This window comes from Rutidosis leptorrhynchoides, chromosome 7 (genome assembly GCF_046630445.1).
Source record: "Rutidosis leptorrhynchoides isolate AG116_Rl617_1_P2 chromosome 7, CSIRO_AGI_Rlap_v1, whole genome shotgun sequence".
NCBI classification, from domain to species: domain Eukaryota; kingdom Viridiplantae; phylum Streptophyta; class Magnoliopsida; order Asterales; family Asteraceae; genus Rutidosis; species Rutidosis leptorrhynchoides.
The window spans coordinates 375,505,834-375,533,576 of NC_092339.1; the positions used below are offsets into that span (position 1 = coordinate 375,505,834).

The 27,743-nt window shown below is 34.9% G+C and overlaps 2 protein-coding genes across 2 annotated transcripts; both read left to right on the forward strand.

Moving 5' to 3' along the window:
* The first annotated feature begins 21,120 nt into the window (after window positions 1–21,120).
* On the forward strand, window positions 21,121–21,762 carry LOC139860537 (secreted RxLR effector protein 161-like). The gene has a single exon (XM_071849288.1). It carries the CDS (start codon window positions 21,121–21,123, stop codon window positions 21,760–21,762), a length of 642 nt encoding a protein of 213 aa, XP_071705389.1.
* A 2,533-nt stretch (window positions 21,763–24,295) lies between these two features.
* LOC139860538 (pentatricopeptide repeat-containing protein At2g03880, mitochondrial-like) lies at window positions 24,296–25,948 on the forward strand. Its single transcript, XM_071849289.1, has one exon. It carries the CDS (start codon window positions 24,296–24,298, stop codon window positions 25,946–25,948), a length of 1,653 nt encoding a protein of 550 aa, XP_071705390.1.
* Window positions 25,949–27,743: the final 1,795 nt, after the last annotated feature.

Sequence of the window (27,743 nt, forward strand, 5' to 3'; positions counted from 1 at the left end):
TCGAATAAGATAGCTTTATATGTATGAATCGAATGATGTTATGAACATCATTACTACCTCAAGTTCCTTGGATTAACCTACTAGAAATGAGAAAAATAGATCTAGCTTCAAAGGATCCTTGGATGGCTTGAAAGTTCTTGAAGCAGAATCATGACACGAAAACAATTTCAAGTAAGATTTCCACTCGAAATAAGATTGTTATAGTTATAGAAATTGAATTAAAGTTTGAATATGATTATTACCTTGTATTAGAAAGACAACCTACTGTAAGTAACAAAGGTTTCTTGATCTTGGATGATTACTTGGAATGGATTTAGAAAACTTGGAAGTAAACTTGCAATCTTGGAAGTATTCTTGATTTTATGAAACTAGAACTTTTGGAATTTATGAAGAACACTTAGAACTTGAAGATAGAACTTGAGAGAGATCAATTAGATGAATAAAATTGAAGAATGAAAGTATTTGTAGGTGTTTTTGGTCGTTGGTGTATGGATTAGATATAAAGGATATGTAATTTTGTTTTCATGTAAATAAGTCATGAATGATTACTCATATTTTTGTAATTTTATGAGATATTTCATGCTAGTTGCCAAATTATGGTTCCCACATGTGTTAGGTGACTCACATGGGCTGCTAAGAGCTGATCATTGGAGTGTATATACCAATAGTACATACATCTAAAAGCTGTGTATTGTACGAGTACGAATACAGGTGCATACGAGTAGAATTGTTGATGAAACTGAACGAGGATGTAATTGTAAGCATTTTTGTTAAGTAGAAGTATTTTGATAAGTGTCTTGAAGTCTTTCAAAATTGTATGAATACATATTAAAACACTACATGTATATACATTTTAACTGAGTCGTTAAGTCACCGTTAGTCGTTACATGTAAATGTTGTTTTGAAACCTTTAGGTTAACGATCTTGTTGAATGTTGTTAACCCATTATTTATTATAACAAATGAGATGTTAAATTGTTATATTATCATGATATTATGATATATAATATATCTTAGTATGATATATATACAGTTAAATGTCGTTACAACGATAATCGTTACATATATGTCTCGTTTCGAAATCATTAAGTTAGTAGTCTTATTTTTACATATGTATTTCATTATTAATACACTTAATAATATATTTACTTATCATTTAACATAATTAACCAAGTGTATCAATATCTTAATATGATTCATATGTACCTAGTAAGACGTTGTTATAACGATAATCGTTATATATATATCGTTTTCGAGTTTCTTAAATTAATAGTCTCATTTTTTATGTATATAACTCATTGTTAAAATACCTAATAAGATACATACTTATAATAAAATCATTTTAACTATATATATAACCATATATATGTCATCGTATAGTTTTTACAAATTTTAACGTTCGTGAATCACCGGTCAACTTGGGTGGTCAATTGTCTATATGAAACCTATTTCAATTAATCAAGTCTTAACAAGTTTGATTGCTTAACATGTTGGAAACACTTAATCATGTAAATAACAATTTCATTTAATATATATATATATAAACATGGAAAAGTTTGGGTCACTACAGTACCTACCCGTTAAATAAATTTCGTCCCGAAATTTTAAGCAGTTGGAGGTGTTGATGTATCTTCTGGAAATAAATGCGGGTATTTCTTCTTCGTCTGATCTTTACGCTCCCAGGTGAACTCGGGTCCTCTACGAGCATTCCATCAAACCTTAACAATCGGTATCTTGTTTTGTTTAAGTCTCTTAACCTCACGATCCATTATTTCGACGGGTTCTTCAATGGATTGAAGTTTTTCATTGATTTGGATTTCGTCCAACGGAATAGTGAGATCTTCTTTAGCAAAACATTTCTTCAAATTTGAGACGTGAAAAGTGTTATGTACAGCCGCGAGTTGTTGAGGTAGCTCCAGTTGGTAAGCTACTGGTCCGACACGATCTATAATCTTGAATGGTCCAATGTACCTTGGATTTAGTTTCCCGCATTTACCAAATCGAACAACGCCTTTCCAAGGTGAATCCTTAAGCATGACCATTTCTCCAATTTCAAACTCTATATCTTTTCTTTTACTGTCCGCGTTGCTCTTTTGTCGACTCTGGGCGGTTTTCAATCTTTGTTGAATTTGGATGATTTTCTCGGTAGTTTCTTGTATTATCTCCGGACCCGTAATCTGTCTATCCCCCACTTCACTCCAACAAATCGGAGACCTGAACTTTCTACCATAAAGTGCTTCAAACGGCGCCATCTCAATGCTTGAATGGTAGCTGTTGTTGTAGGAAAATTCTGCTAACTGTAGATGTCGATCCCAACTGTTTCCGAAATCAATAACACAAGCTCGTAGCATGTCTTCAAGCATTTGTATCATCCTTTCGCTCTGCCCATCAGTTTGTGGATGATAGGCAGTACTCATGTCTAGACGAGTTCCCAATGCTTGCTGTAATGTCTGCCAGAATCTTGAAATAAATCTGCCATCCCTATCAGAGATAATAGAGATTGGTATTCCATGTCTGGAGACGACTTCCTTCAAATACAGTCATGCTAACTTCTCCATCTTGTCATCTTCTCTTATTGGCAGGAAGTGTGCTGACTTGGTGAGATGATCAACTATTACCCAAATAGTATCATAACCACTTGCAGTCCTTGGCAATTTAGTAATGAAATCCATGGTAATGTTTTCCCATTTCCATTCCGGGATTTCAGGTTGTTGTAATAGACCTGATGGTTTCTGATGTTCAGCTTTGACCTTAGAACACGTCAAACATTCTCCTACATATTTAGCAATATCGGCTTTCATACCTGGCCACCAAAAATGTTTCTTAAGATCCTTGTACATCTTCCCCGTTTCAGGATGTATTGAGTATCTGGTTTTATGAGCTTCTCTAAGTACCATTTCTCTCATATCTCCAAATTTTGGTACCCAAATTCTTTCAGCCCTATACCGGGTTCCGTTTTCCCGAATATTAAGATGCTTCTCCGATCCTTTGGGTATTTCATCCTTTAAATTTCCCTCTTTTAAAACTCCTTGTTGCGCCTCCTTTATTTGAGTAGTAAGGTTAGTGTGAATCATTATATTCATAGATTTTACTCGAATGGGTTCTCTGTCCTTTCTGCTCAAGGCGTCGGCTACCACATTTGCCTTCCCCGGGTGGTAACGAATCTCAAAGTCGTAATCATTCAACAATTCAATCCACCTACGCTGCCTCATATTCAGTTGTTTCTGATTAAATATGTGTTGAAGACTTTTGTGGTCGGTATATATAATACTTTTGACCCCATATAAGTAGTGCCTCCAAGTCTTTAATGCAAAAACAACCGCGCCTAATTCCAAATCATGCGTCGTATAATTTTGCTCGTGAATCTTCAATTGTCTAGATGCATAAGCAATCACCTTCGTCCGTTGCATTAATACACAATCGAGACCTTGCTTTGATGCGTCACAATAAATAACAAAATCATCATTCCCTTCAGGCAATGACAATATAGGTGCCGTAGTTAGCTTTTTCTTCAATAATTGAAACGCCTTCTCTTGTTCATCCTTCCATTCAAATTTCTTCCCTTTATGCGTTAATGCAGTCAAGGATTTTGCTATTTTGGAGAAATCTTGGATGAATCTTCTGTAGTAACCAGCCAATCCTAAAAATTGACGTATATGCTTCGGAGTTTTTGGGGTTTCCCACTTTTCAACGATTTCGATCTTTGCCGGGTCCACCTGGATACCTTCTTTGTTCACTATGTGATCGAGGAATTGAACTTCTTCCAACCAAAATGCACACTTTGAAAACTTAGCGTACAGTTTTTCTTTCCTCAATACTTCTAGCACTTTTCTCAAATGTTCTTCGTGCTCTTGATCATTCTTTGAGTAAATAAGTATGTCATCGATGAAAACAATGACAAACTTGTCAATATATGGCCCACACACTCGGTTCATAAGGTCCATGAACACAGCTGGTGCGTTAGTCAATCCAAACGGCATAACCATAAACTCGTAATGACCATAACGCGTCCTAAAAGCAGTTTTTGGAATATCATCCTCCTTTACTCGCATTTGATGATATCCGGAACGTAAATCGATCTTCGGATAAACCGACGAGCCTTGTAGTTGATCAAATAAGTCGTCAATTCTCGGCAGTGGATAACGGTTTTTGATGGTAAGTTTGTTGAACTCTCTGTAGTCAATACACAACCTAAATGTACCATCCTTCTTCTTGACAAACAAAACAGGAGCTCCCCATGGTGATGTGCTTGGTCGAATGAAACCACGTTCTAATAGTTCTTGCAGTTGGCTTTGCAGTTCTTTCATTTCGCTGGGTGCGAGTCTATAAGGAGCACGAGCTATTGGTGCAGCTCCTGGTATAAGATCTATTTGAAATTCAACAGATCGATATGGAGGTAGTCCCGGTAATTCTTTCGGATTTACATCGGGAAATTCTTTTGCGATGGGAACATCATTGATGCTCTTTTCTTCAGTTTGTACTTTCTCGACGTGTGCTAGAACAGCATAGCAACCTTTTCTTATTAGTTTTTGTGCCTTCAAATTACTAATAAGATGTAGCTTCATGTTGCCCTTTTCTCCGTACACCATTAAGGGTTCTCCTTCTTCTCGTACAATGCGAATTGCATTTTTATAACATACGATCTCTGCTTTCACCTTCTTCAGCCAGTCCATGCCAACTATTACATCAAAACTCCCTAACTCTACTGGTATCAAATCAATCTTAAATATTTCGCTACCCAGTTTAATTTCTCGATTCCGGCATATATTATCTGCTGAAATTAATTTACCGTTTGCTAATTCGAGTAAAAATTTACTATCCAACGGCGTCAATGGACAACTTAATTTAGCACAAAAATCTCTACTCATATAGCTTCTATCCGCACCCAAATCAAATAAAACGTAAGCAGATTTATTGTCAATAAGAAACGTACCCGTAACAAGCTCCGGGTCTTCCTGTGCCTCTGTCGTATTAATATTGAAAACTCTTTCGCGGCCTTGTCCATTTCTTGTTCTCCTGGTTCGGGCAATTTCTAATAATGTGGCCCGGTTTTCCACATTTATAACAAACTACATTGGCATAACTTGCTCCGACACTACTTGCTCCGCCATTACTCGTTCCGACACCATTTGTTCCTTTCATTCTGTTAACCCCTGGTCCGTAGACCTCACACTTCGCCGCGCTGTGACCATTTCTTTTACACTTGTTGCAAAATTTGGTGCAGAACCCCGAGTGATACTTTTCACACCTTTAGCATAGCTGCTTCTGATTATTGTTGTTGTTGTTACGGTTGTTATTGTTGTTGGGTTGATTGTTATAGTTGCTGTTGTTGTTGTTGTTGTTGTTGTTGTTGTTGTTGTTGTTGTTGTTGTTGTTGTTGTTGTTGGGCCGTTTGTTGTAGTTGCGATTGATGTTGCGATTGTTGGGATAATTATTGCGATTATTATTGTAATTGCTGTTGTTGTTGTATTGGTGATTCTTATCACCGTTTTCCTCCCACTTTCTTTTGACTTGCTTCATATTGGCCTCTTCAGCCGTCTGTTCTTTAATTCTTTCCTTAATTTGGTTCACTAGTTTGTGAGCCATTCTACATGCCTGTTGTATGGAGGCGGGCTCGTGTGAACTTATATCTTCTTGGGTTCTTTCTAGTAATCCTTTCACAAACGCGTCGATCTTCTCTTCCTCATCTTCGAACGCTCCCGGACACAATAGGCACAATTCTGTGAATCGTCTTTCGTACGTGGTAATATCAAATCCTTGGGTTCGTAACCCTCTAAGTTCTGTCTTGAGCTTATTGACCTCGGTTCTGGGACAGTACTTCTCGTTCATCAAGTGCTTGAATGCTGACCACGGTAGTGCGTACGCATCATCTTGTCCCACTTGCTCTAGATAGGTATTCCACCATGTTAACGCAGAACCTGTGAAGGTATGCGTAGCGTACTTCACTTTGTCCTCTTCAGTACACTTACTTATGGCAAACACCGATTCGACCTTCTCGGTCCACCGTTTCAATCCGATCGGTCCTTCGGTTCCATCAAATTCCAAAGGTTTGCAGGCAGTGAATTCTTTATAGGTGCATCCTACACGATTTCCTGTACTGCTAGATCCAAGGTTATTGTTGGTATGTAGCGCAGCCTGTACTGCGGCTATGTTTGAAGCTAGAAAAGTACGGAATTCCTCTTCATTCATATTCACGGTGTGTCGAGTAGTCGGTGTCATTTCCTTCAAAATAGTCAAATGGAACAAGTTAATCATACAGAATATTAAGAGTAGTTAATAGTATTTCGTAGCATAATATGAACTCATTTATAAAAGCTTTTTCTTCATATTAGCGTTTTATAAGTTTAAATTCGGGTAGTACCTACCCGTTAAGTTCATACTTAGTAGCTAATATACAATTCAACTACTACAATTCTATATGAAAAACTGATTATAATAATATTTCGCGTTCAAACTTTTATACAATATTTTACAAACTTACAACACCGCTTATTTTACATAAAGCATGAAATATAGCACACAATAACTTTGATACAAGATAGTTGTGAAGATAATTCTAGCTAGTACACAAGTCGTTCAGCAAGGGCAATAAAGATACGTAATTCATACGTCCAGAAACAAGTCATGCATTTTGGTTTTACTAGGACTACTTCCCATCCTTGGTCTTGTGGAACATAACCGTTATGGCCATTGATAAGACAGCGTGTTGTAACGTTGTCAAAGGGACGAGGGTTACGTAATGACCAACAGTCTCGTAATAACCTAAAAACCTCATTTCTTACCCCAATTACCGACTCCGTCACTTGTGGGAACGTTTTTTTTAATAGTTGTAGCCCGATGTTCTTTTTCTCACTTTGGTGAGAAGCGAACATTACTAACCCGTAAGCATAGCATGCTTCTTTATGTTGCATGTTAGCCGCTTTTTCTAAATCATGAAGTCCTATATTCGGATACATTGAGTCAAAATAATTTCTTAACCCGTTGCGTAAAATAGCATTTGGGTTCCCCGCAATATATGCGTCAAAGTAAACACATCGTAACTTATGGGTTTCCCAATGTAATATCCCCCATCTTTCAAACGAAAGTCTCTTATAAACCAAGACAATCTTGGAATGTTCTTCGAATGTCTTACAAACTGATTTCGCCGTAAATAGTTGTGCCGAAGAATTCTGACCGACTCTAGACAAGATTTCATCAATCAGGTCTCCGGGTAGGTCTCTTAAAATATTGGGTTGTCTATCCATTTTGTGTTTTTATACTGTAAAATAGACAAGAGTTAGATTCATAAAAAAAAATACATATTAATACAAGCAATTTTTACATATATCATAAAGCATAAGCACACTATATTACATATATTACACCACACGAATACAACTATCTTATTCCGACTCGCTCATTTCTTCTTCTTCGGTTTTGGTTCGTTTTGCCAAGTTTCTAGGGATATATGATGTTCCCCTAATACGAGCTGTCATTTTCCACAACTGTTTAGAAAAACCTGGTGGTTTAGAGGTTCCCGAGTCATTGTTACAACTTAAGGGCTTCGGGGGTTGACGATACATATAAAGTTCATCGGGGTTGGAATTAGATTTCTCTATTTTTATGCCCTTTCCCTTATTATTTTCTTTTGCCTTTTTAAATTCAGTTGGGGTAATTTCTATAACATCATCAGAATTCTCGTCGGAATCCGATTCATCGGAGAATTGGTAATCCTCCCAATATTTTGCTTCCTTGACAGAAACACCATTGACCATAATTAACCTTGGTCGGTTAGTTGAGGATTTTCTTTTACTTAACCGTTTTATTATTTCCCCCACCGGTTCTATTTCCTCCTCCGGTTCCTCCTCTTCCGGTTCTGATTCTTCTTTCGGTTCTGATTCTTCTTCCGGTTCTTCTTCGGGAATTTGTGAATCAGTCCAATATATATTCGACTCTTTGTTATTATTAGGTGAGTCAATGGGATTTGTGCTAGAGGTATACATCTATCACACAATATCAAACATGTTAAGAGATTAATATATCACATAATATATACATGTTAATAATATATAGTTTCCAACAAAAATGTTAAGCAATCATTTTTAAAGAAAACACGGTCGAAGTCCAGACTCACTAATGCATCCTAACAAACTCAATAAGACACACTAATGCAAATTTTCTAGTTCTCTAAGACCAACGCTCGGATACCAACTGAAATGTCCCGTTCTTATTGATTTAAAACGTTCCATATTAATTGATTTCGTTGCGAGGTTTTGACCTCTATATGAGACGTTTTTCAAAGACTGCATTCATTTTTAAAACAAACCATAACCTTTATTTCATAAATAAAGGTTTAAAAAGCTTTACGTAGATTATCAAATAATGATAATCTAAAATATCCTGTTTACACACGACCATTACATAATGGTTTACAATACAAATATGTTACATCGAAATCAGTTTCTTGAATGCAGTTTTTACACAATATCATACAAACATGGACTCCAAATCTTGTCCTTATTTTAGTATGCAACAGCGGAAGCTCTTAGTATTCACCTGAGAATAAACATGCTTTAAACGTCAACAAAAATGTTGGTGAGTTATAGGTTTAACCTATATATATCAAATCGTAACAATAGACCACAAGATTTCATATTTCAATACACATCCCATACATAGAGATAAAAATCATTTATATGGTGAACACCTGGTAACCGACATTAACAAGATGCATATATAAGAATATCCCCATCATTCCGGGACACCCTTCGGATATGATATAAATTTCGAAGTACTAAAGCATCCGGTACTTTGGATGGGGTTTGTTAGGCCCAATAGATCTATCTTTAGGATTCGCGTCAATTAGGGTGTCTGTTCCCTAATTCTTAGATTACCAGACTTAATAAAAAGGGGCATATTCGATTTCGATAATTCAACCATAGAATGTAGTTTCACGTACTTGTGTCTATTTTGTAAATCATTTATAAAACCTACATGTATTCTCATCCCAAAAATATTAGATTTTAAAAGTGGGACTATAACTCACTTTCACAGATTTTTACTTCATCGGGAAGTAAGACTTGGCCACTGGTTGATTCACGAACCTATAACAATATATACATATATATATCAAAGTATGTTCAAAATATATTTACAACACTTTTAATATATTTTGATGTTTTAAGTTTATTAAGTCAGCTGTCCTCGTTAGTAACCTACAACTAGTTGTCCACAGTTAGATGTACAGAAATAAATCGATAAGTATTATCTTGAATCAATCCACGACCCAGTGTATACGTATCTCAGTATTGATCACAACTCAAACTATATATATTTTGGAATCAACCTCAACCCTGTATAGCTAACTCCAACATTCACATATAGAGTGTCTATGGTTGTTCTGAAATATATATAGATGTGTCGACATGATAGGTCGAAACATTGTATACGTGTCTATGGTATCTCAAGATTACATAATATACAATACAAGTTGATTAAATTATGGTTGGAATAGATTTGTTACCAATTTTCACGTAGCTAAAATGAGAAAAATTATCCAATCTTGTTTTACCCATAACTTCTTCATTTTAAATCCGTTTTGAGTGAATCAAATTGCTATGGTTTCATATTGAACTCTATTTTATGAATCTAAACAGAAAAAGTATAGTTTTATTGTCGGAAAAGTAAGTTACAAGCCGTTTTTGTAAAGGTAGTCATTTCAGTCGAAAGAACGACGTCTAGATGACCATTTTAGAAAACATATTTCCACTTTGAGTTTAACCATAATTTTTGGAAATAGTTTCATGTTCATAATAAAAATCATTTTCCCAGAATAACAACTTTTAAATCAAAGTTTATCATAGTTTTTTAATTAACTAACCCAAAACAGCCCGCGGTGTTACTATGACGGCGTAAATCCGGTTTTACGGTGTTTTTCGTGTTTCCAGGTTTTAAATCATTAAGTTAGCATATCATATAGATATAGAACATGTGTTTAGTTGATTTTAAAAGTCAAGTTAGAAGGATTAACTTTTATTTGCGAACAAGTTTAGAATTAACTAAACTATGTTCTAGTGATTACAAGTTTAAACCTTCGAATAAGATAGCTTTATATGTATGAATCGAATGATGTTATGAACATCATTACTACCTCAAGTTCCTTGGAAAACCTACTGGAAATGAGAAAAATAAATCTAGCTTCAAAGGATCCTTGGATGGCTTGAAAGTTCTTGAAGCAGAATCATGACACGAAAACAATTTCAAGTAAGATTTCCACTCGAAATAAGATTGTTATAGTTATAGAAATTGAATTAAAGTTTGAATATGATTATTACCTTGTATTAGAAAGATAACCTACTGTAAGTAACAAAGGTTTCTTGATCTTGGATGATTACTTGGAATGGATTTAGAAAACTTGGAAGTAAACTTGCAATCTTGGAAGTATTCTTGATTTTATGAAACTAGAACTTTTGGAATTTATGAAGAACACTTAGAACTTGAAGATAGAACTTGAGAGAGATCAATTATATGAAGAAAATTGAAGAATGAAAGTGTTTGTAGGTGTTTTTGGTCGTTGGTGTATGGATTAGATATAAAGGATATGTAATTTTGTTTTCATGTAAATAAGTCATGAATGATTACTCATATTTTTGTAATTTTATGAGATATTTCATGCTAGTTGCCAAATGATGGTTCACACATGTGTTAGATGACTCACATGGGCTGCTAAGATCTGATCATTGGAGTGTATATACCAATAGTACATACATCGAAAAGCTGTGTATTGTACGAGTACGAATACGGGTGCATACGAGTAGAATTGTTGATGAAACTGAACGAGGATGTAATTGTAAGCATTTTTGTTAAGTAGAAGTATTTTGATAAGTGTCTTGAAGTCTTTCAAAAGTGTATGAATACATATTAAAACACTACATGTATATACATTTTAACTGAGTCGTTAAGTCATCGTTAGTCGTTACATGTAAATGTTGTTTTGAAACCTTTAGGTTAACGATCTTGTTGAATGTTGTTAACCCATTGTTTATTATAACAAATGAGATGTTAAATTGTTATATTATCATGATATTATGATATATAATATATCTTAGTATGATATATATACAGTTAAATGTCGTTACAACGATAATCGTTACATATATGTCTCGTTTCGAAATCATTAAGTTAGTAGTCTTATTTTTACATATGTATTTCATTGTTAATACACTTAATAATATATTTACTTATCATTTATCATAATTAACCAAGTGTATCAATATCTTAATATGATTCATATGTACCTAGTAAGACGTTGTTATAACGATAATCGTTATATATATCGTTTTCGAGTTTCTTAAATTAATAGTCTCATTTTTTATGTATATAACTCATTGTTAAAATACCTAATGAGATACATACTTATAATAAAATCATTTTAACTATATATATAACCATATATATGTCATCGTATAGTTTTTACAAATTTTAACGTTCGTGAATCACCGGTCAACTTGGGTGGTCAATTGTCTATATGAAACCTATTTCAATTAATCAAGTCTTAACAAGTTTGATTGCTTAACATGTTGGAAACACTTAATCATGTAAATAACAATTTTATTTAATATATATATATAAACATGGAAAAGTTCGGGTCACTACATAACCACCTCATTTACATTATTGCATACCAACGAAAAAGTTGATACTTTATATTTTATATTTATATAAATATTAAATCTTTAGAATTAATTAAATATTATATTATATTTACGTATGTAGTAAAAATGTAACTTTTACTAAAATGACACGGACATGATCTCAAGACTCATTTACCACTTTCGGTTTTTCGAGCGCACTTTCGTACGTTTAGAAAACTAGCCTTTTACGTTACGCGATGTGTACCTTTAATAATAATTTGACTTATTTATCAAAAATTTACTTTATGAAAATGTATCTTATAAAATTTGAGCGTCGTGGTCATTTGCTTCTATAAATCAATGACTCGTTGTTTATCAAAATATATTATTTTAAATCAGGACATTTTATGACTAAGTTATATATATTTTTATTTTCATTTCAGAATATAAATTTGAACTATTTACTTAATATAGTTTTTTAAAACTAATGTCATTCAAAACTTATATATTTAGAAATCTTTTAAATGTTAAGAATTACTATTTCGTAACATTTGGATTTTTAAAGTTTAAAATTGATATAGTTCATTTATATATAATCGTTCATAAAACATTTTAATAACCAAATTATTTTATATTCAAAAATCATTTTATTACAAAAGTTATAATAGTAGAAGTTGTTATGTCATAAGACGTTTTTAATAATAAAAGTCTATTATATCGAAAAGACGTTTTCGTTTAAGAAAGTAAAATCATATATGAATCATATCAGATTATCAGGGTTCAAGGTTTTAATTTCCATTTTAATCATGACTCGTAGGATTAAGTCTAAAGGAAAAATCAAACGTAAGGAATTATCTTAATGTAAAATGTCGATCTATTTAACTTGTCAATATCCATCTTCTAAGGTATCTATATTCTACAATTTTACTTCCATGTTAATTAATATATAAGTTTAATAGTTTAACTTATCAAAAGTCACGAGACAATTATTGTACAGCATAAATTAAAAATCAAACAGGAATCTCCACTAACCCTTGTCTAGTTCCCGTTAATTGACACTTTTATTCTTTCTAAAAAATCACTTTACCAATTATTTCGAATACCGTTAAAAGAAATGTTTTCCAAATCAAAGTGGACCTCCTTACAGAGACTCGTAATCGTAATTCAATGTATCTGATAAATCAATCATTTGATATTATCTTCTAATTCCATCGCTAATCATATTGAAACAAATACGTTCATTTAAAGTATTATACGTTTAATATTTTGTTAACATTATCAAACTGTTATATATACATATACATATACATATACATATCCATATCCAATTAAATAATAGTTCGTGAATCGTCGTAATTTGGTCGAGGTTAAATGAATGTATGAACACCGTTTAAAATTCTTGAGATTCAACTTACAAACTTTGCTTATCGTGTCGGGAATATATAAAGATTAAAGTTTAAATTTGGTCGGAAATTTCCGGGTTGTCACACGATTACTCAAATCAAGGAACCTCGTGCTCACCAAAAGACCCGTCACATTGAGCGGAGATTAAACTACATAAGGGATGAAGTTGAAAAGGGAAAGATATGTATTCGCAAAGTTCACACAGATCTTAATATAGCAGATCCTCTCACGAATTTCTTACATGGAGAAAAACATGCAGGACATGTTTGTGCATTAGGGCTTCGATATTCTAGTGATTGGTCATGATCTGTTTTAAGTATTGTAACGGAACGAAATTGTTCAAACTCATTAATATAATTATGGTATTAATTTATTTTGAGTCAAGTTCCTATTTTGCATAATTTATCCATGAATAAGAAATTATTCTAAATTCCGTAGTCGATCACATTTGTGGGAACAAGTGTGAGGTTTAGACTATTATGAACTTGGATTGGTATACATTCACAGATTGAATGTGGGGCAAGGTTGCAGCCAAGGTTCATAGGTATTTGTGGGATACAAATATTGGAAGACCCGCCCTCAAGATTTACTAAATGGAGCCTTTGTGGTTGATCACATGTAATCTTGAGTAAAGGCGAATATCATTGTATCCTCTGACCTGAGATACATATTGGGTTCAGATATTCACTAAGTATTGTGCCTTGATTCTTTCCTTCGCTATTCTGAAATATGGTAGTTCATAAGGAAGAGCTCAGGTGTGTAATACAAAGTATATATCTAGGACGTATGTAGTCAAGATGGAATTCGTCCCTCTTATTCGTTGAGAGTCTGATGTCTAAGGCCTGATAAAGTTAAATCTAAAAGAGAGTGATCACTCTGTATCTCTTGGATTTAATATGACATCTAGGATGAAAGGATAAAATGAAAGATTCACCTATTCATATTCGAGATGGGAACTCGAAAGGGATGATGTTATTGAATGGCACTAAGTCATAACATATTAGGGGTGATGGACGGTTGTTAGGTGGTATCCGTCACTTGCATTAATTTCTTATGTTTCTCGTGCAAGTGGGAGATTGAAGGTTTTTCATATGCCCGAGAGACATATTAAATTAACGTGGCCAATATGTTTTGATCCAAATCGGGTCATACCCAATAACAAGCTTACCGACACCTTAATCGTATTTGATCTTGGCAATTGGATCGTTGATTAAATTACACGACACTTGAAATTTAAGAAAAATGGTTTTCTTAAATAATATTACTTGATGTGTATATAAATTATGGAATAATTTATATAAAATAAGGAGTTAATTATTTACAGGTTAAATAATTAATTAAGTTATGTTACATTTTATAAAATTGGTTTTATAAAATAAAGTGTACATAACAAATAATATGGAATTTTATATAATTGGTTTTATAAATAATGTATACATAATTTATAAAATGCAAGTTTATAAAATTTGTTTTATAAGTTTTATAAAAAACAAGTTTATAAAGTTTGAAAGTTTATAAATTATGCCATGTATTATAAAACTATTTTATAAACAAGGAAGTGGCATTGGAAGTATAGTAGGCATGCTAGAGATTCCTAGGCTTTCCCATTTCCATATACGTGCATGCTCCTTGACTAAGAAATACACACTTGCAATTACACATCAAGAAAAAGCTCAAAAATTCTGCTCATTTTGAGCTGTTGGCCGTGGCCTTTTTTGTGCCAAAGGAGGTTCATAAATTTATTTTTGCAAGCTAATTTTAATTGTCAATCAAATCTTAACTAATAGCAAAGGTGTTGGTGGTTAGCTTGGGGTATATCTACTTGAGGTTTTATCCATTTGAGGCTCCATTCATCATCATCATCTTCATCACTCACTACCTAGCTTGGAGAAGGTATAAACTCTTTATTTACTTGAAGTTTGTAAGTATGTTTCACAACTTGATCCTAATTGGGATTTAACTTTAATTGGTTAAAGATTAACAAGTTTCAATATGGTTATTTACATGCTTCCGCCTTCTTAATGTTAAATGGTTTTAAGTTTATTATGGACTTGTTAAATCCCAACAAGTAATTCCTCTAAATATTGATTATTCTTTACGTGATTGTTTAGCAAAGCAGGATCGTCTGAATCACTCAGCTTTATTTGATGATTTAGAAGAAGGGGAGATCCCGCCGGATCTAAGCGCTGAGGAGCAGGCCGAGCTAGTGCGTCAAGAGCAACAAGCAAGTACTTTAGCTGACGTAACTGCTAGCTCATCTTTTGAGAATCGTTACGATTCTAGTGATGATTTTGAGGAAATTGTCTTAAAAAATGAAAACGACAACGATTTTGATGAAGTAATTATCGAAGATGAACCAATAGGTGATTTTCCGGAGTACGAACGTAATAACGATAAAAATCTACCTACGTTTCAAGATTACTTCAAAATGAGTGAAGAGCTTCTAAACCGTAAATGCGAAGAAAAAGAAAAGACCGAAGATTTTCCTCCGGGGTTTTTACCGGTCAAAATAAATGAAGAAAAGGTAGAAGTTCTAGAAGCTGAATGGAAGATCCTGTTGAGGATCAGAAAATATTGTGAGAAGCCAGCGCCGGAACCTGAATGGCTGAACTACATTAATAGGCCGACGAATCTTTTGGCTAAAGGAAAAATCATTGCTTGGGCCTACATTAAAGAGTTTAATATATACGCAATAAAGAAGGAGTACGGAGTGGACTACATCAAACATGGATTCGAGTTCACGACTCTACCGTACTTTGAATTTATGCAGGTGGCTAGGCTCAAGATGTTATATAGGGATTATGACGGAATTCCTAATATTGTTTGCAAGAAGATAAGACGATCGTACTTGTCAAAGAACTTTGAGGGATTCAGCCCTCAATTTCCCACGATCACTTATCGAACAAACAAGAAAACGGGCGAACGAAGAAAGATTGTTAAATACCAGCCGGTAAAATATATGAGAAAGGTTCCTATGATGAAAATGCCACAGAACTTTAGCCCACGTTTTCGCTGGTGGTACTACGATGAACGCTCAGAGGAAGCAGTCATCATTTTGGACAAATCGAAGGAAGATGAGACCGATTCGATACGGGTTTTAGATCCTGTTTGGTTGAGAAATTGCTGTGAAGCAGACATCTTCACATTGTACTACAATCGGATGCTGTACAGGCCAGAAAATAGAGTTCAAGCACAACAGTACATTCGTGTTGCAAAGGTTTGCTATTTGAACAATATGGTTACAGATCCGTACAGAGATTGAAGCAGATCGAAGACTTATGAGGAACTAGGTCTTAGGGGGAGTTTGTTAGTGCATATCTTGTAATCCCTAGTTCCATGAACATTAATGTATTATTCGATCATGTATTAACCTGTAATATTGTTAAACGTTGATTGTCGATTTGTTACTTTATATATATGTAAACGTTTAAATGTAATGTGTAATGTTACTTGACAGTCGGCCGACTGACATAGTCAGTCGACTGACTATCAACCACAGTCGACCGACATAAGATCTGGGATATTTAAGCCAAGTTAATCTCAACTAATTTGGTTAATCACCAAATATATTTCACACACTCAAACAGTTCTATGTCCGGTCTCACTCCAATTTTCATGTCCAAATACCACAGAATGTCAGTCTAGGCTTTGTGTTTATTAAGATCTAATCTTGGTTTGACTCGTACGAACCCAAAAATCAATAGATATTCATTTAAGCTCGTTCTAGTGTTATTCCGCCTCTAGATCGTGTAAGGTTGATTCTAAGGTCCTCTCCCAGCCTCTACAGATTTATGAATAAAATTTATAGTAAGTTACTAAATTATTACAGGATCACATATTTGTTTCAATATCATAACCTACTATCTTATGTCAAGAACCAAATGCAACTTAAATTTAATATAGTTTAAATTAATTTATTTCAATTTTAATATCATAACCTATTCTCTCAAACTATTTATCGCCATATCGTGTGGTGTCGTTTCGCCCCTCTAACTGTAAACAAGAGTGCATTCACAAGTTGTACTGCCCATTCAGTTGGTGCAATCTATACACTTGGAAATAAGACAATATCAGTAGGGTTATCAGGTGAATCAACAGAGGTGGCAATTTTGACCCATTTATATTTTAATGGGTCAATACGAGTTATATCATTTCAGGAACGGATTAAATGGACAGATTAAGATGGGTTGGAAGTAACCCAAAGTGTGTTTTTGACGTATAAAGCCACCTAAATCTTTCTATCTACAAGAACATATTGTTATGGAGATAAACTGGAGTAATAGCAACAGAGGTGGTGCTTCACAGGAGTTTCTTAACTCGGCGGTTGACCGGGGCAAATAGCCTTTTAAAAAAAAGGGAAAATATGAAGGAAAAAAAAACCTTTTTATTTATTTATTTATCATTAATAAATGAAAGATGGTGGAAGAGAATATAATGTTTTATGTAATTATACATGTATATACATGGAGAATATGCTGTTAAAATATTTAGTGCAAATTGCAAAGAAGAATCAAAGTGAAGTTGCTAAACCAAATTGTCAAAAGTAAGCTTGAATTCTTTTGATTGATTTGTTGGCCAACTTTTATCTATGTTATTTGGTTTGGTTTTATGTTTGATTTAGTTGTTAACTTGCTCTAATATGTGTATTAGTTAAAGTGTTTCATCATTATGTTTGTACCTTTTTCTAGTATTTAAGCATGTAACTTGTAAGCATTTGTAATCATCAAATCCAACACATTCTACTTTCACTTGTTCATTCTTTTAGTTTACTAAACTTACATTTCCAGCAAGATATCTAGTTGTTTTATGGTATCTAGAGCTTGGTTTTAAAATTAATCTTTGTGTGCAAATACTCAAAGTTACAAAGCTAAATTCTTGCTATCAAAAATGGAAGTTTCAAATGTAAACAACGGTGGTATGATCAACGACATGGAAAGACTTGTAGGCAACAACTACAAGTATTGGAAGATGTGTATGGAAGCTTATCTCCAAGGTCAAGACCTATGGGAACTTGTGGCCGAAAGTGATGCCTTAATTCCCGTAGAAACTCTTGAGCAAGGCGAGTCACGAAGAAAATGGAAGATCAAGTGTGGGAAGGCTCTCTTTGCGTTGAGGATATCAATTAGCAAAGAGTTCATAGAACACGTTCGTGATCTTAACTCGCCAAAGGAGGTTTGGGATACTCTTGAGAAACTCTTTAGCAAGAAGAATACCGCACGGTTGCAATTCTTGAAAATTGAGTTAGCAATCTCAAGACAAGAAGGTATGTCAGTTTCTGAATATTTTTTACGGGTCAAAAATCTTTGTTCTGAAATTTCAGAGATTGATACAAACGAGAAAATCGGTGAATCTCGGCTGCGAATATATTTAATTCGCGGTTTGAAGAAAGAGTACGTTCCATTCATAACCTCTATTCAGGGATGGGCTACTCAACCTTCGGTTGAAGAATTAGAAAATTTACTCTCTAATCAAGAAGCTTTGGCCAAGCAAATGGCTAAAGGATTTGAAATGATGCGGTATTGTTTTCAAAAGGGAAGAACTTTAAGAAAGGTTCTTCTAGCAAAGAAAAAGAAGAAGAGCAAACTAGTTACAAAAGTAACTATGAGAAGAAACCTCCCACATGTTACAAGTGTGGGAAGGTTGGTCACATCAAGAGATATTGTCGTTCTAAAGTCACAAAAGCAAACGTGGCTTGTTAAAGCAACGATGATGATGAAGTCAAATGGGAGCAATGTTTTACCGTTGATACGGTTGTTAAGAAGAATCAATGGATTGTTGATTCGGGTTGCTCTCACCACGTGACCGGTGATGGAACTCTTCTTCATGACGTTAGAGATCACAATCAAAATTGAGTTGTAATCACGGCTGACAACTCAACTCATCCGGTTAAAAAGGAAGGTAATGCTATTATTGATGTTAACAATAATACTTTTACTTTGGAAGATGTTTATCTTGTTCCTAAATTGACCAAGAATCTAGTTTCGGTACCTCAAATTACCGAATCTGAAAAACATGTTCTTTTTGGTCCAACGGATATGAAAGTCCTTGAGAATGACAAGGAGATTGTGGGTGATCTTCTTTTCACGGGAGAAAAGAAAGGTTCTTTGTTTGTGTTGTCCGCAGGTGAGGCTTATGTGAAGAAAACAAGTCAAACCGACAACGGAGCTATTTGGCATGCTAGACTAGGCCATGTGGGATATCAAATGTTGCAAAAGATATTCTCACATAAGCTAGTTGATGGAATTCCTCAATTAAAGAATGTTCGCGAGGAAGTAATATGCCAAGGATGTCAATATGGAAAGTCACACCGACTTCCATATAAGAAGTCAACAAATCGAAAACAAGGTTTGCTTGACTTAATTCATACGGACTTGATGGGGCCAACAAAAACACCAAGTTATAGTGGTCATTGCTATGTCATGGTGTTAATTGATGACTATTCTAGGTTTACTTGTGTGAAATTCCTAAAGGAGAAAAGTGAAGCCTTATCAAAGTTCATAGAGTTCAAAGAAGCGGTAGAATCAGAATTTGGGAGAAAGATACAAGCTCTTAGGAGTGATAATGGTGGAGAATTCATGTCAAATGATTTCTTTACTTATTGTAAAACAAATGGTATTTCTCGCCAAATGACTTGTCCGGATACTCCACAACAAAATGGGGTTTCAGAAAGAAAGATTGCTTACCTTATTTCAATATGCTTATCTTGGTTACATGACAAAAGGTTGCCTAGGGAGCTATGGGCGGAAGCACTTCAGTGTGCTTATCATGTGTCTAATCGGTTACCATCTTGGCCAGGTACACAAAAATCAGCTTTTGAGCTAGCTTATGGTCAAAAGCCAAACGTAAGCTATTTTAGGGTGTTTGGTTCTATTTGTTATGTTCATGTTCCAAAAGCTAACCGAACCAAACTTGACCCAAAAGCTCAAAAGTGTATTTTTGTTGGTTATGATTCTCACAGGAAAGGTTGGAGGTGTATGGATCAAGAAACAAAGAAGTTTACCACTTCAAGAGATGTGGTATTTGATGAAGTATCTTCTCAATTTTCCGAATCAAGCAAAAATGGTGAAGAAAATAGAGATTATAAATTTATGTTTCCTAGCTTCGACACTCTAGAAGAAAGTGAGAATGATGGTGTTTCTCAAACTCAAGAAGAGGCACCTAGTGAAGAAGTACCAACTCAAGTTAGAAGGTCAACAAGAGAAAAGAGACAACCAAGACATCTAAGTGACTATGAGGTGAACACAGTCACAACTTGTTTCTTTTCAGGTGGCTTAACTGAAGAACCAACATGTCATGAAGAAGCTAAAGATTCTTCGGATTGGAGAAAAGCAATGCAAGAGGAGATTGATGCATTGAAAAAGAATGAAACTTGGGAGCTTGTCAAGAAACCGGAAGCATGTAAATCGGTTACTTGCAAATGGGTCTACCGTTTGAAGAAGAACTCGAATGGAACCATTAATAGGTTCAAGGCTCGGCTGGTGGCTCGTGGCTTTTGTCAAAGTTATGGACTTGATTATGAGGAAACTTTTAGCCCTGTGGCTAAAATGGTAACGGTGAGAACAATAATCTCACTAGCGGCTTACAAAGGGTGGAAATTGTGGCAACTTGATGTGAAGAATGCTTTTCTATATGGAGAGCTTGATCGTGAGGTGTTCATGGAACAACCTATTGGGTTCATTTTAAATCAATTTCCAGAATATGTGTGCCGGTTGAAGAAAGCTCTTTATGGCTTGAAACAAGCTCCGAGAGCTTGGTATGGTAAGGTTGCACAATACCTTGTCTTCTGTGGTTTTAAGATTTCTGATGCGGATTCTAGTTTGTTTGTAAAGAAAGAATCAGGTTTCCATGTTTTGGTGTTATTATACGTTGATGACATGATTATCACCGGAGGAAACGAGTCAGAAATCTCTCGTTTAAGTGATGATCTTTCGGTTCGTTTTGAAATGAAGAATCTGGGGGAGATTGGATGTTTTCTTGGCTTGGAAGTTGATAAATTAGAAAATGGGTACTTTATCTCTCAAAGGGGTTATGCAAGAAGTCTCTTGAAACGTTTCAACATGGGGGAGTCAAAGCCCATGACTACTCCAATGGAACCAAACCTAAAAATGAAGAAAGATCAAGGAAAAGAGCTCAAGGATGTGAAGTTGTTCCGACAAATGGTTGGAAGTTTGATCTATCTAACCATCACAAGGCCAGAAATTTCTTACTCGGTTGGCATTGTTTCACAATTTATGCAATGTCCAACTAATGTTCATCTTGATGCAACAAAAAGGATCCTTCGTTATGTGAAAGGATCAATAGGCCATGGCTTGTGGTATAAGAAGTGTGATAATGTTTTGTTAAATGGTTTCGTTGATGCAGATTGGATGAGAGACCCAAATGATCGCCATTCAACTTCGGGTTACTGTTTTAACATGGGTTTTGCTGTTATTTCATGGTGTAGCAAGAAGCAAGAAGTTGTTGCTTTGTCTAGCACGGAAGCAGAATACATAGCTGCAACAATGGCGGCTCAAGAATGTACTTGGTTAAGAAGATTGATTGGTGACATACTTGGAAAGGTTCTTAGCGGGGAGATCGAGCTAGTAAATGTAAAGACGAATGCTCAAGTAGCTGACATTTTTACTAAAGCTTTGATGAAGACCAAGTTCATGGAGTTCCGAGAAGTATTGGGAGTGTCTGATAGAGAGTTTGCACTAAGGGGGAGTGTTAAAATATTTAGTGCAAACTGCAAAGAAGAATCAAAGTGAAGTTGCTAAACCAAATTGTCAAAAGTAAGCTTGAATTCTTTTGATTGATTTGTTGGCCAACTTTTATCTATGTTATTTGGTTTAGTTTTATGTTTGATTTAGTTGTTAACTTGCTCTAATATGTGTATTAGTTGAAGTGTTTGATCATTATGTTTGTACCTTTTTCTAGTATTTAAGCATGTAACTTGTAAGCATTTGTAATCATTAAATTTAACACATTCTACTTTCACTTGTTCATTCTTTTAGTTTACTAAACTTACATTTCCAGCAAGATATCTAGTTGTTTTATATGCTTCATAAAAAAGGTCGAAAAAAATAGATGAAGAAAGAACATAAAAATCAATGAAATCAAGGACTAGCAGGCGCTAGTCGTTTTCGTCGGAGAAGGGGAGGAATGGTCCGGATGGATAGTATTACTCACCCGAATTTGAGAGTCAAGGCACAAGAAATTCAAGAAAGGTGGGATCGATTTTTATGGTCAAAAAAGTCAGGGAGGTTAGAAAACCAAACATATACCCAATTAAACATTTACCCAATGGATAGGATATTTTCCTCCATATTTGTGTTTTTGTACAAATTTAGTGGATAAGATATTTTGGCCCAAGGATACTCTTCGTTAATTTATTTATACAAGGTGAAATGGAGAAAGGGGATAGAAGATGAAGACATAGTAGAAAAATTGAAAAGACAAAAATACTCTCACAAACTTTACACATGTGTTGAGTTAACGGAGCAATACTAACGATCGTTAGCGTTCCGGTCATCCGTGGAATTATATAATACTTCAAGGTCAACGAAGTAAAACAAAATTTTAAATTCACCTACGGTGTTTAGCACAAATTTAATGGACCAACGGCGAAATTTTATCTTTTTATATTTTCGTGAGCGTTCTTCTCACATTTTTGTATCAGATCAACATTATGCCACATTTTTCTCATGTTTGGTATATCTTATAAAGCATGTATTAAAAAAAAAACATTGTGGACATTTGGTCAATGAACACATGTTATTGCATTTCTTTCATAGAAATAATATACCGTTTTGATTTAATTGACTTAGCGATTGGTGTTTTGAAAATCAAAAATGCTTAGAACCCAATTTAGAGACCGATTCGATTAGGGTTTAGATTTCTTAAATTATGCTACAACGAAGAAGCTATTTTGGAGGTTTTTATTATAGTGTTAGGTTGTTAAATTGCACAAGTGCTCATCATGTCAAATGACCTAACACATGTCTTCATTTAACAGACAAAGATAACTGGAGTTAAAATTTTGACCATCGCCGTGCATTTTAAAAATCACAGGAACCAAGGGCGGACCTATGTAGGGGCAGAGGGGGGCGCCCGCCCCCAGTGAATTTGTAATTTTTTTTTTTTTTTTTGGTAACGGTGGAACCCCAACTACGAAGCAGGCACATTGGCCCCAACGCAGCGAGTAAACCACCGGGTAAACCGCAAGCCGACCCTCACGGTTACCAGGTAAAGCAACCTCAGGTGAGCTCCCTTTTTGAACGAGATGGCAGTGCCAAGAATCGAACTCGGGTGGCTCCCTTCACTGGAAGTGTCGGTGGCCATCCAGGATATGCCTGGATGGTTTGAATTTGTAATTTTTAGTGCAAGTTTTTTTGGATTTTCGATTTGCCCCCGATGAAATATTTTTTTTTGCCCCAAACCATTTATATTTTGTCCCAAAACATTTATATTTTGCCTCAAAATCTTCGTATTTTCCTCAAAAATCTTCAAAGTTTGATAAAAAAAAAAAAAAAAAAAACTCTATATTTTACCCCAAAATCTCCATGTTTTGTCAAAAAAAAATCCCTACATTTAAAAAAAAACTCTATATTTTACTCCAGAATCTCCATGTTTTGAATTTTCGATTTGCCCCCGATGAAATATTTTTTTTTGCCCCAAATCATTTATATTTTGTCTCAAAATCTTCGTATTTTCCTCAAAAATCTTCAAAGTTTGATAAAAAAAAAAAAAAACTCTATATTTTACCCCAAAATCTTCATGTTTTGTCAAAAAAAAATCCCTACATTTAAAAAAAAAATTAGCCCCAAATGAAAAAAATTTCTAGACCGCAGGAACTATTGTTTATAACTTTTAAAAATATAGGGCCGATTGATGGGATTTTGGATAAACCAAGTGGACAAACCGTATATTAACTTTTATTATTCATACATGATACATGATACGGAGTATCAGTTTTCCATAAATACATGATACGCAGAGTATTATTTTCTCCCAATCTACCAACAAAACCCTAAACACACGTGGTGAGAAGCGAAAGCACAGAACCCTTTGTGAAACTCCAAACGCAAAAACAAAATACTAACCTGAATTTAAAAGATGGCGAATTTGAGAATCCTCCATGGTCTGAAAGCAATTAAAAAAGGTACCAGTAGTTTTACTAATAATAATCCCAGTCTTGTTCGTTTCCCTACTGTTCTAAATTATCACTCCAATTCTTCTAATTCATATCATGATGATGATGATGATGATGATAGAGATAGAATTCGTGGTGTGTTTGATGATATGTTACAGACTCGACCTCTGCCACCTGTTGAAGAGTTTAATTTCATATTACATGATCTTGCTACCCAAGAAGCGTATGATTCTTCTACCCTTGTTCTAGAATGGTTCAAACGAATGTCTGCCGTTGGCATTTCAATTAATACTTCCACAGCCGATAGTGTAATAAGATGTTTTTGTCAACTGCAACTAACCGAACTTAGTTTCACTGTCCTAGGTTGTTGCTTTAGACAAGGTATCGTACCACCAGATGCGTCGATATACAATACCATCTTAGACGGGTTTATAGGTGAAGATAGGACTCACGAGGCCGAAAGATTGTTTAAAAAGATGTTCATCTTTAACAACAACAATGATGATGATGATGAATCAACAGATCAACTACTACTACTTTCTAAGCCTGATATTGTGACCTACAACACTATGCTTAAAGGCCTTTGTAAGGTTGGGGATAACTTTACTGCCATTGGTTTGCTCAGACTAATGAACGGAAGAGGTTGTAAACCCGATATAGTTTCGTATAATACCGTCATCGATGGTCTTTGTAGCGACCTAGGGCTAGTAAATACGATAGATGACACTTTAAAGCTCTTTAATGAAATGGTTTTTATTAAAGGTGTACGTCCCGATGCGGATACGTATAAGTCGTTGATTTACGCCTTTTCTAAGTTGGGTAGTTGGGATGAGTTGCATAAGATGGTGAAACAAATGGTGGATGAGAGTATCTGTGTGGATAGGAACATGGTCAACATAATAGTTGGTGAACTTTGCAAACAAGGTATCTATAAAGATGCGTTGGGTGTTTACAGACGTATGCTTGAAAGTGGACATAAGAAGTATCGTCCTGACTTAATCACATACAAATTGCTTATTCACTTGGCATCTTCTCTAGGTCGAGTGAGCTATGCGTGGAAACTGTATCGACGGTTAAAGAAAAGGGGAATGAAACCCGATGAGGTCATCTGCAACACGTTATTAGACGGGTTTATATATCATATGAACAAAAAAGATGTGGCTATCAAAATCTTTACTTTGCTACCTAAAGAAAATATCAATAAAGTGGCTCACTTCCTTTTAACAGGGCTAATCACTGGGACTAGCCACCATTGTTATGAATCCGCACAAGGTTATCGAGATATCAAGTGCAGTTATTTGTATCATTTATATATGCACGGCAAGTCGTATGATCAGGCACTAGATTTGTTCTATTACATGGAGAACGATGTGGATGACCTAAATTCAGAGATTGAAGTATACAATATTCTCATATTTGGTGCAAACATACGAGGAAGGTTTGATATTTCTAGGAAACTTTTTCACCTGCTAACTATTAAAGGGTTGGAACCCGATGAGGTGACGTATACTCTGATGATTCGCGGTTTTTATGAGGAAGGTTTATTTAAGGATGCAAAAAGGATGTTTATTAGAATGAAACGAAGCGGTTTCTTGTCGGACAGTAATGGAGTAGATGATGTCAATCAGATTCCGTTATGCTATTTGGAGGAAGATGACTTTATTGATTCGGCTTGCGTTTCTGTTGACATGAGCGGGAAAGAGTACGGATCTAGTCCTCCTCCACTTGTTGCAACTCTTCTGAGGTTAAATGTAACGGAACAGTTTATAAAGTCACACACTCTAAACATGGACCCAAGTTGATCCTCATACCGGCTAGTTTCTTTGAAGGAGTTCCTCCCTTATCTAGACAGACATATTTGATGTTTTTGTTTCTTTACTTATATTTATTATAAATTATTAATGATGATGATTCTGTTATTATTATTCTACTACTTACGTTGGTTTGAATTGGAGTTGCTTTTGGCGTGTTGGCAGGTAAGTATTAGTATGTCCATTCTAAATTTCTAATATCGTTGATGCTATATTTGCCCATATGCATTTCTATTTTCAACCTATTTTCATATTATTATGGACCATGTGTTCAGTATTAGTGTACACCACATTTGTAGTCTTCAATTACAATTTTGTGGGTTTGATTTGATTTGAAACTGGTGACGCAAGTTATTTCATAGTTTTAATTGGTGTTGTTGAGTTACAATAAAAAAGGTAGTGCTATTTTATGTGCTTTGTCAATTTTGTTTTATGGGATTGTTAGATTGTATGCGCGCAAAAGGACAAATTTTGTTTTTTTTGGATAATATTGGTTAATTAGTTTTGGGCCGGCCCAATTGGGCCCAAGTTGTTGAAAGGGGTGGCCTAACTTATTTGACCGAAGGAAGTGCAAAACGACATGGAGGGAGTCAAAACGGCAACCCTCCTCTTTCTGCTATTAATACTTATAATACAGTATATGGACAGTGATACTCTATATGAAAAGATTGCATCTTTTTGTTTGAAAATGGATTGTAAATAATAAGTATTGGGAAAATTGTATGTATGCAATAGGACTAATTTATGAATGATTCAAATTTGCTGCTGTTGGGATCCTCCAAGTATTTTGCATATGCCATGTCTTTTTAATACTACTATTTCTTCCCTTCAAAACTCAATATAACATTTTCTATGAATGTGTCTCCATGATTTATTTTTTCTTTTTGCAAAAAAAGACGAATTTAATAAAATAAGTAACCCCATCAAAAAAAAAAAAAAAAAATGGGAGAAGCCGAACAAAGAGAATAAAATACACGAAGAAAGGGGCTGTTGGCAAAAGATACGCTCTAACAAAACCAAGAATAAGACCGAGCGCACCCGGAAAAAAAACACCTAAGCAACTCTTAGAAACTAGGCAAAACAACACAACTACAAAAATACAAAACCACTTGGAAAATAAAACAACCAAAAACATACAACTACAAGCTAGGATTCCGACCTCACCAATTCCATCCACCTTGTCGAAGCGTACTACTTTTCCGTTCCTATTAGGGAAGGAAAAAGATAGAACATTTGAAGGAACGTTCAGATTGACTTTCATTTCGCCCCGGGAGCCCATCAAATAACCGTTGAATGAATTTTTTTGCCTACTAATTCATCATCTTCATTGTCCCGTAGGCCGTAGCGACATGGAGTCTTCAACGGTTACCTTTTTTCCATTTTTTCTTTTCTTTGCCTTTGACTTAGCTTGCACTTCATCATCTTTCGGATCAGCATCTCCAAAAACTAACGCTTTAGCCTTACCCTTCTTGCAATTCTTCCAAAAAATAGACGTGAATCCTCGCATTCCTTTCCATCACACGGAGCTCTTTGTGAGCCGGTAGACATTGCACCCGTCTCTACACTTCTAGTATCTTCGCAAACTTGTTACCTGTGGGCTTTAATCAAACGGTCCAAAAGACCCATTTTGGGCTTAGAAGGCCCAATAACCGATTTAGGCCTAGGTTCTCTGTTAGAAGCAGAACCATGAGTCTCAACCAAATTAAAAAGCCCACTAGCCAAAGTCTTCACCCCCATTGTTATGTATCAAAATCTCAAAGGGATTTAATTGGCCACATCTTTGTCC